Source organism: Hordeum vulgare, chromosome 6H, assembly GCF_904849725.1.
Source record: "Hordeum vulgare subsp. vulgare chromosome 6H, MorexV3_pseudomolecules_assembly, whole genome shotgun sequence".
Classification (NCBI taxonomy): Eukaryota; Viridiplantae; Streptophyta; class Magnoliopsida; order Poales; family Poaceae; genus Hordeum; species Hordeum vulgare.
In genome coordinates, this window is record NC_058523.1 from 348,888,712 (window position 1) to 348,899,415 (window position 10,704).

At 44.7% G+C, this 10,704-nt stretch overlaps 1 protein-coding gene across 2 annotated transcripts; it reads left to right on the forward strand.

Moving 5' to 3' along the window:
* The first annotated feature begins 2,416 nt into the window (after positions 1-2,416).
* LOC123401417 (acetolactate synthase small subunit 2, chloroplastic-like) lies at positions 2,417-9,710 on the forward strand. 2 transcript variants are annotated; one of them, XM_045095213.1, is made up of 12 exons: positions 2,417-2,647; positions 2,759-2,984; positions 5,904-5,987; positions 6,104-6,172; positions 6,272-6,355; positions 6,473-6,628; positions 7,432-7,518; positions 7,793-7,897; positions 7,973-8,095; positions 8,177-8,329; positions 8,565-8,630; positions 9,426-9,710. In XM_045095213.1, exons 1-12 carry the CDS (start codon positions 2,463-2,465, stop codon positions 9,507-9,509), a joined length of 1,422 nt encoding a protein of 473 aa, XP_044951148.1. In that variant the 5' UTR covers positions 2,417-2,462; the 3' UTR covers positions 9,510-9,710. The 2 variants fall into 2 exon arrangements, with proteins under 2 accessions (XP_044951148.1, XP_044951149.1); XM_045095214.1 differs by having other exon boundaries at positions 2,428-2,647; positions 2,771-2,984.
* The last annotated feature ends 994 nt before the right edge of the window (positions 9,711-10,704 follow it).

A 10,704-nucleotide genomic window follows, 5' to 3' on the forward strand; every position in this document is an offset into this window, starting at 1 on the left:
ATAGAGATCGACTACTAAATTAAAGTTCAAAGGTGCACGACATGATGAGAACGAAGTTGCTCTATTGTGTAGAGCAAGGTCCAGGTCCCTTTCCCTTCTTCTTCTTACTCTCTTCTTCTTCTTCCTCCTCCCCCCTTTTCCTTATGAGACTTGCCTCCTGAACCACCTTCTCTATGAAGCGTTTGTGCTCCCTCTCTTTCTTTGCCGCATGTTTAGCCCAAAGTTTCGCAGTGTTCTCTCGAAAATCCTTCATCCGTTTCTCTTCAGCCATCTTTATCTTCCACCAACCATCTTTCGTGAGTCTTCCATTGACTTTCCATTTGCATTTTTCCACCTCGCATTTCATGGTGTTTCGCTTGTTGCAGTCCGAGTGAACAACTATGAAAGGCATGTAGTGTTTGACGACATACTCACACAACCACATCTTGAATTCTAGCATATGCTCGAACATCAAACCTTTCTTTAGGTAAGACGTAGAAATCGCGTCGGGTGTGCAACTTGGGAACATTCTAGCCTCACTTGTCTTGCTCATGCCACCGTCGACTATAGCCTTATCTGCAAGGCTAACATCACAAAACAAGGGAACTTTATGATCCTTACCGGTGATTTTTGTATACCACTCCGCTTCTTTCTCAGTGAAGCCATCCTCGTCCAACTCATTCATCGGGCCTTCATCATCCGACTCATCCACACAAGCACGCTGATACACAATGTCAGGATCCATGTCATCATGCCTTACTTGAGCCTCTATGGCACCAACAATGTTGTGGTGCCTCTCATACTCTTCGTCGGAGTCATGACCATCATCTTTGATCGGTGCACTACCTCCAAACTCATATTGGGGATACTCATTGGCTTCCACTTCAACTTTATGCTCAACAATATGTGGAACACTACTAATCGGGATCAAATCATGTACTAAGGGTTGGTTCAAGTCAACATGCAAAAGAGGAGCCCTGACCACCTTACTTGCAAACACTTCGAGTTACTTGACTACCGAGGATGCAACAACCTCCTTGTATGTAACCCAATGCAAATTGGACTTGATACACATTGTCTTCATTCGACACTTGTGTGCCGACCCAACATCATTTCTTCCTAATAATTCAACTTGGTCACTTGGATCAACCCACTTCAATCTTATCTGTGTTTCTTCCACAATCTCTTCATAAGTAGGACTCTCAAGAAATATCAACTCTTGCTCATACTTGTCAATAATATCAACATTCATGAATGCCTCTTTGTCAACATAATGAATATTCACAACCTTGTCCATCTAAAAAATGAAACAAAAGTACCAATGCTAAGTATAACACATTCCTCACAAAACAACTAAGAAACTTCTATGTCCATCCAAATTAAGCATTACCCAAACCCTAACCCTAACCCTATATCTTAACAATAAGCATAACCCAACCAATACAATGCAACATTATTGGCACAACTATACTCATTAGTATACACTAAGAACATCACATTTTGAAACAATCTTCAAAACTAGGGTTAGAAAACAAATGAACAAAAAACCACCCAAAATATATAAATCCAACCAATCAAAATTTAAGAGATGAAGGAGATTACCTCAAGCAACGGAAATGACACCGGATCCACACACCAAATCAATCCTTTTGGAGGGATTTGAGAGGGGACAAGTGGGGGAGAAAAGGTGAAAAAAGGGGCCGCAGCTCGCGGAAGAGGTGGGGAAGAAGAGAGTGAGTGGAATGATGGCCTGATGGGAGAGGGCGGTGCTCAAACAAATATCTTAGACATAAACGCCATGGTGCCTGGCGTTGCACCCCTACGTGGAAACGCCATGAGTAGCTGGCGTTGCACCCCAGCAGAAACGCACACTAGTACGACGTTTCAGTAATGTACACACGTAGAGTATTATGGCGTTTCTTAGTTGATCAGAAACACCATGATTTCTGACGTTTTAAAAAAAGTCAAAACGTGAAATTCTTTTTCGGCGAGTTCATTCTGTCCAATACTTTCGTCACGAGGATCAGAACAATAATTTTGTCCGCACAATGGGTACGTGGGAGAACAACCTTCGGCTGTTGTGCTGTCTTTATGTTTCGTCCGGGCCTCTGGGCAAATACTTTGCGCAGCCTGCCGTGCGGAGAAACGACGAACTGGCATGCTGCGTGTGTGTATCTTTCTTGCGCAAAGATGGCTTTGCGCCTTCGCCCCCATCAGACAACTGCGGATACGCCTCCTTTCTATAGCTCTCCCGCACGCAAATCGTAGCATCATCAGGCCGCGGGTTCTACTACTTACTACTCCAGCGCCCAACGGAAAACGTGGTCACCCGTGACACATGGGCGGATCACACTGTCAGGCATGCGCGGCGGGGGGCAGCTCCGTAATTTCCCCCCTCATAAACCCTACTGCTGTTATGTTAAACCAACACACTGTCCCGTCCAGCACTTCCAGATAGCCACCAACCCCGCCCTCCAATATCCATGTCCGTCGCCACCGCCCACCACCTCCGGCCGTCGCCATCGGCGGCCCCCGACCGTCTCACTCGATGCGCCGCGCGCGTCTCCTTCCGCCCCTTGCGCCGCCGCGGAGTCGCCGCGGGGGCTAGCGCCGGCGGCGAGGCAACCGCCACCGTGTCGACGGTCGCCGCGGGCGCCAAGAGGGATCCGTAAGCGCCTCTCCCCGCCGCAATGCGCTCTCCGTTTTTGATACTTCGCGCCTGAATCCCGTCTTGCTGCGCGCGTTGCTTCTTTGAGCTGACTTTGATGGGAGTTGCTAGCCGGGATTGCAGGGTGCGGCGCCACACGATTTCTGTGTTCGTCGGGGACGAGAGCGGCATGATAAACAGGATTGCCGGGGTCTTCGCAAGGAGAGGCTACAACATCGAGTCCCTCGCCGTGGGGCTCAACAAGGATAAGGCCCTCTTCACCATCGTCGTCTCGGGGACGGACAGGGTGCTCAAGCAAGTCATTGAGCAGCTCAATAAGCTTGTCAACGTCTTGAATGTGAGCCTGCCGTTCCACATTTGAACCAATTTATTACTCCGTATATGGTTAGGAGGAGTAAACCATTCGGATTTCATGCCACTTGGTTTCAACAGCCTTCATAAGATTCCACTGACTTCAAAATTTTCTTTCAGCTCTAGCAATACAGTATACAGTATAAAATGCTAGAGCATAGCAGTTTCTAATTTAATCTTAAACACCTTAGCCGTATTCTGCGATAATACTCCATTCCGTTATAATCACAACTTCAATAGTCATTTCGACATTGGAAAAAAGCTCCTTCTGTGGATGTTCTGCATTTGTTGTTGTAGAACCATCAAGGAACTACACCTTTTAGGAATAATTTGATGGAACTATACACCTTTTCTTGCACAGGTATCCTGCACCTTTTTAGCTCTCCTGTATATCTTACAACCTGGCCCCACTACATAGTCTCACAGAGTCTTGTAGTTTCCCATTATGCATAGGCGGGTACAATGTGACTCAACCTAGGTGTAATGAGCTTTGCCTGGTAGACTACTCACAATGGGGAGTAACATAGAGTAGCAACATGCATATGTTATTAGTCTAAGTTACTACCTCCACAGTGGATAGTAACATAGGGGTAGTAACATTGAGCCTTTCATTTATTAGCTTATAGACTCATCTTATCTTAGTATGCGTTATGTTACTCATACTATGAGTAACTAGCTAAGTTACTCAATTTCTCTTTCTTCTCATTAATTAGGTGCCACATCATATTTTTTGCTTAGGTGGCATCTATGTTACTATCTATGTTACTCCCATTGTGGGTAGTCTTATGTTGGTCCAAGGATTAGTGAACATTTCTGTGCCACTTTCCTAGTTATTTCGGTTCAAGGTGTAACAGCAACTCCAACGCGCCGACCCATTTCGTCCGCGTGTGTCCGTTTGGGTCTCGGCGAACAAAAAAGTCGGCCCAACATGCCGACCCAAACGGACGCGCGTCCGCTTTTCGTCCGCCTGCTGACCCATTCCCGACCCATTTTTGAGCCTGATTTGCGTTGGCGCGAACACGAGACGGACGCTCGCCGCGTGCCAACAACTGTACCACCGCCCGCGTCGCGGCGGCAACGAGGGAGGCACTACTGTACCTAGGGTTAAACCCTGGCCAGCACGGGCTCGTCAACGCCGCCGTGGCCGTGGCCAACACTGGCTCGTCTGCGTTTCCTCGGATGGTGTTGCCAGAGTCGCCCCGCGCGTCAGCGACTCACCCGATTCGGCGTCGATCGCCTTGATCGCAACCGTGGAGGGCATGATGACCAAGAAGGACTCAAGGGAGGGGAAGCGCTGACAAGACAAGGAAGAGCAAATGAACGCCTTCATGGAGATCCAAAGATCAAAGGAGGAGGCTTGAGATGGAGGCGGAGAAGCAATCCAAGATGCTTGAGATGGAGGCGGAGAAGCAAGCCAAGATGCTAGAGATCGAGGCCGCCAATGCCAAGACCAAGGTGAAAGAAGTGGCTCTCGCTAGCATGATGACGGGGGTGGAGATCATGAAGGTGGATTTCAACACCGTGTCGCCAAGGAAGAGGTCGTGGTTCGAGAAGATGCAGGCCGACATGCTCAAGTTCGACGACGAGTGATCTATGGCGGCGAGCGCCATCCTTTTTTGTATGCCGGCAAATGTGAGGGCATGACCACGACCGCAATGGCTTTGGGTCGAACTCCCGCCCCTTTTTGTTTGTTGGCATGTGTGCCGGCCGCTGGCAAGTGCGCCAGCATGAACCGTGTGGTGTTTTTTTTTGAAGCTGGCATTGTATGCCGGCTGCTGGCATGGTGTCGGCATGAACTTTGGGCGACAACATGGCCGCTGTCTTGATCTACGGCCGCGGGCCTTTTCAAATGTGTGCACGGACATGAAATGGGTCGCGGGCGTTGGGCGCACTGCGGACCCAAATGTTAAACAGGGCTGACGCCGAGCGGGCGGGCGACCCAAACGGACAAAAAGCAAACAAAAGCGCCTTCCGTTTGGGTCGGCGCGTTGGAGTTGCTCTGAACCAACCACTCGTGTGTTTGTTTCAGATTCAAAGTTACACACATGCATGCTTACTGGACCAAAGACCTAGGCATAGCATGGCAGTACAAGGCCCCGTGATACAGTGTTGTAAAAGTAAAACCATTAGAGAGTTGAAAAAAAGTAGTATTCCTTTACAGTGTGCAAGAAAAGGTAATTTTATGTGATATTAGTCTTTAAACGTGTAACAAAGAAAAACTCGACTGGTGGGGGAAAGACCGCCCCCACGGCTTTGCACTAAGAAGAATCTCTTCCTGGCCCGGTCGAGAAAAGGCCCTGAAGGCCGGCTGCCCAGAAGCGCCACAGGGGACCCAGGACATGTGGGCCCTTAAACGTGTAATCAGTTGATAATTTTGCAACAAAAAGTGTAAGTTTAGAAATTTACTCTTATGTCTGATGTGTCCTGGTTGTGTAGTGTGTTGTAAATTTTGTTTGTCTTCAGCGATGTCGAGCATATAATCACATGGTTATAATCCAAGTAATAAGCAGTTTGTATGTTTGGTAAAAATCACTGTGTTGCATGGAATCAGGAGTATTAGGTTGTTTCCATATAACCTTATCATAATTGTTATACTGAAGATGCTTAAAAAGAAAGGACTCACAGATGGAAAATTTTAGTCTGCCATTATGCACATACAGGATATCCAAAGAAAACAGCTATCTAACGAATCTAAGCTGATTTCATACCAATTTGCATAATTGTCTGTCATCTGCTTATCGTTCCTACCATCTAGATGAATTGAATAGTGTGATGTGATGTTTTCCTTTTTATCCCAAGCATTGCTATGTTCCTGGCTTTCAGATTTCTTTTCTTATTGCACGTTGTTCTGTGATCATATAAATGTTTGTTAATATATATCGTATTTGAATCCAATAAATTGCAGGTTGAAGATCTATCTAAGGAGGCTCAGGTTGAAAGAGAGCTCATGCTTATAAAACTCAATGTTGAACCAGATCAACGTGCTGATGTAAGATATGCTGTTGACTTGTATCTGCAATCACTGAATTAGTATATTGGTAATGGTACTTCCATACGCAGTTGCAACAATACTCTTAATGTGCTGTTTCTTCTCATGGTTGATAGGTCATGTTTGTAGCTACTGTTTTCAGAGCGAAAGTTGTTGATATTTCTGAGAACAGCTTAACTCTGGAGGTAAAAACTCTTGATCTCCAACAGTTCTGCATATGGTATATGTGTTCCTTGCTTTATGCTGGAAGAAGCCCTTTGATGCTTATTTGATCAATGCTGTAGGTAACTGGAGATCCTGGGAAAATTGTTGCGGCACAAAGGAACTTAAGCAAATTTGGGATCAAAGAAATTTGTCGGACGGGAAAAGTATTTTCTGAATCATTTGCTGCTTACATGCATGGGCATATTTTCTGAATCATTTGCTGCCTACATCCACATGCATATTTTCTTCATTAGCTAATTCTTATCTTCCAACGTTCTTAGATTGCTTTGAGGCGTGAAAAGATCGGAGCAACTGCACGTTTCTGGGGATTTTCTGCTGCTTCTTACCCAGACCTTGTAGAAGCATCGCGTAAAAATCCTCTTACCTCTGTGAATAAGACGGTTAATGGCAGTTTTGATCAACCATCCAGTGCTGGGGTATGTTTCTGTGTTTATAAGACTAACTCCATGTTTGTTGCCCATTTCCTCTTGTTCTTCTTGTCCTATTATATCCGTTCTAAAAGGTGGCGTGTAGCTTTAGGAGTACCTTTTAGGACACTGCTGTATGCAGATTAAATGTACTTCGTAAGCTATGCTTGAGAGATGCCCCTTGTGTGGATAATGCAAGAAAGATTTTGAGGTGAAAGAAAAGAAAGAACTTGCGAACTGGTGTATCTTTAATAGTTATTTAATGGAAACAAATGAAACTAAACTTCTTGCCACTGTAGAAATCCCAGTGTAGCCATCGCTCCATAAGTGGTTCTTTTTAGAGGAAAATTAATTTGTATACCCGGTTATAGGAAATCAAAAAATAGAAAGAAAAATAGAGTTCATACAGCGAAACTGGGGAGACCTCCATTCATATAAAACTGAAGACCACACTTAGGAATCACCACAAGACTTTTAAATGTGCAACCGAAGCAACATAACTGAGAAAAATATTTCCAGATTTTCAGTAAACATATTAGATACACTAGCAAAAGGCCCGTGCGTTGCAACGGGAGAAAAAAAATACCACACGCTTTTAATCTTTTTATAATCATTTTGATTTATTAAAATAATGATGGAGCGCGGGTTGAATAATAAAAATTACAGGGGCTTTTTTATAAAAATGCCGCGGTGGGTTTTCCGACGGAAGCAATAGCCTCTTTATTATTAGGTATAGATTATTACAGTATGTATGTCTATTGCTACTGATTCTTATAACATGTGGTTGTTTTGACTTTGAACTGTGTATGCAGGGTGATGTTTATCCCGTGGAACCTTATGAGAGCTTGTCCATGAACCAAGTACTTGATGCCCATTGGGGTGTTCTTGATGATGAAGATGTAAGTTCAAAGAATTCCAGTTTTGCAAAAGAAACATCGTCTGTTTTTCAATTAAAATGACATATAGACTGTATGCACTGTTTATTTCAAAGCTGGATCTAATTCTCTTTTGACTGCAGTGTGTTCTCATTTTGCCTCTTCATTTATATTGCAAATAGTCAAATATAAACAAAGGCCTCTGTAGCTTTAAGCATCACAGTGCTTAATCGACATGATAATATGTGCTGTAGTAATGGTGCAGCTTCTAAGCTAACGATGACTTTGTTTGGTACAGTCAAGCGGGCTTCGCTCACATACTCTCTCCATCCTTGTGAATGATTGTCCGGGTGTCCTCAACATTATAACAGGGGTCTTTGCTCGCAGAGGGTACAGTATACAGGTTTGTCAAAACTTCTGTTCATTGTTGTTGTGTATGTGCCAGGCTTGTTATCAATGAGACCGTACTACTGCCCAGAGCCTTGCTGTTGGCCCAGCTGAAAAGGAAGGCATTTCACGTATTACAACAGTTGTTCCTGGAACTGATGAATCCATTGGGAAGTTAGTTCAGCAGCTTTACAAGCTTATCGATGTACATAAGGTAAATGACATGCAATCTGTTAGATCAATCATTTGTGCTAGCAAATACTTTGGGCTAATGCAAAACATGTGACCATCACAGGTTGATGATTTAACTGACTTACCTTTTGCCGAAAGAGAACTGATGGTTATCAAAGTATCGGGAAACACCGCTGCTCGGAGGGAGATACTAGATATTGGTAATATCTTCCGGGCAGAATGTGTGGATCTTTCTGATCACACAGTTACACTACAGGTGAGCTTCTTTCATGGTTAGGTATTTGTCTGTCTGATGTTTTTTAGAACACACTATGCCCTGATTTCCTCTTTTATGGGAACAGTAGTTTGGTAGCAAACTAGTAACAGGATGAATTGTTGGCATAAAAAGATTGAATGTTTGACATGACTGCAACTATTTATTCTGCTTTATTTAAGGCTATTTAATCACTGACAAAAACTCTTGCATAATTATACCTTCTGATACTATGTAGCTTACTGGGGATCTTGACAAGATGGTTGCACTACAAAGACTGTTGGAGCCTTATGGCATATGTGAGGTATGTTGATTGGTTTCGCCTCTTCATTGTTGATTTCTTGTGACTAGGAACAAGTAATTCTAGATGAGCTTTTTGGTATTTTAATTCTGTTTTGTTGCTATCCTATTGACGATGTGAAATAATGTCAATTTCATTCTTGTGAGTCGATTGTTATGTGATGGAATCTAAGTTTGCAAATAATTTAAATCCACGTATTTGAGCTCGCATTCTTACCATGATAAATGCTTAGTATTGTTTCTCAAGTCTCAACATACCCTGCAGTCAATCGGAGTTTATCAAAATAATTAATGGAAAACATTTCTAGATGTAAGATTTGTCCTCAGCCTGTGTTGATGATTTCAGGGTACAATTGTAGGTCCCTGGAACAACTTCAAGGCAATTCTGTGTCAGTTAGAGAAAGAAGAACAATAGTACTCCCTCTGTAAAGAAATATAAGAGCGTTTTGTTCATTAAAATAGTGATCTAAACGCTCTTATATTTGTTTACGGAGGGAGTACATTCTATAAAAATAAACAATGGAAACATTTCTAGATGTTAAGACTTGTGTGCTGTCTGTGCTGAGGATTCAGGGCATGGCTGTACCTTCTTTTCTTGGCACTGAGTCATTTTTCAATCATCTGGACATGCATTCATCCCCGCAATATGATGTGCTAATGTTGTTCCTATGCTCCCTGGAACAATAAATCTTTATGTTCCACATGTAACAGAATGCTTTATTTGTGTTCAACCACATTTTTTTTTGTTCTGAAAAATTAACCGTATGCTTTCCTCTCTGTCATGTTCCACACATGGCAGGTCGCCAGAACAGGTCGGGCGGCGCTACTCCGTGAATCCAGGGTTGACTCCAAGTACCTCCGCGGCTACTCTCTTCCATTGTAATAAGAGGTCATGTGCAACGACGACCCAAGAAGGGTCACTTGGTTGAGCTGAGCAGAATGTGTAGGCAGCACAGCTTTTCGTTCTGACGTGTTCTTGTTTAGGATGAATTGCTTCCTCTATGGTACACTTGTCGAATAAACTGTTCTTTGTAGACGCGAGTCAAGGTTTGCCCATGTATTGCACCGACAAGCAGAATAAGTACATGCTTCCTTGTCTCTGCGTTGCTTGTAAGCTGTAACTGTCAGTTAGAACCACGTGCTACATTTTTTTTGGGGGAACTGACTAATGCACTCTTTCCAAACTGACAGTTACAGCTGCCCCAACCCGCTTTTCGCAACGTGGGTTGCAGCTTTCAGATCTCCCTAGTGTAGCAAATAGTGACATTAGCAAATAGTGACATTGGTTGTAGCAAAAATCAGCTATGGTTCCAACTTGTTTATGGGTTGCAGCAAAAAAACACATGTGGTTCGGGCTCTGGCTTTGGCCGGTTGAAGCAAAAAATAATGCTGGTTCCAACATCACCTTTGTGAGTCCGACGAGGTGTGGGTTGCGTTCAGAGTGGGAGGAAGGAGGCACCGTTCATGGCGTCTTGCGGTTCGTCGCAGCGGTCTAGGGCAGCTTGCGTGTCCTGGTGTCTTGCGGTTCGTCGCAGCAGTCTAGGGCAGCTTGCGTGTCCTGCCGAAGACTCGGCCGGACTGCCGATTATAAAAATTTCCCTAACGACAAAGGGTTTCTCCCTGCTTTATATTATAAAGCAACCAACGGAGACATCCACGATGGGGTGCAGCACAAACAAGCCGAAAAAAGAAAATGAGAGAAAGAGAAACAAATGTCGACACTGACAGAACAACGTAGCAAAGATGATCGGCAACCGCCGCACCCTCCGGAGAAGTACCACCGTGCTCCTAGCACTTCGAGGCGTTGCGTACCGAGCAACACCTTGAAGAAGGAATGGGACGACAACTCCCTTCAGGAAGGCCCGATGACGCTCGCATGCGTCGCCGCATCGGAGCCGGACGAGTCGTCGGGGATTTCTCCCGACCCAAACACAAACCACCACCCCGGACGCTCCGTAGTGTACCGCCCAACCCGCCGCCCCATCATCATGTGCCACCACGGTCACCGAACCAACTCCGTCGTCGTACTGAGTCCACCGACACGAGACCTGGAGGACGAAAGAGGAGACAATGGGCTC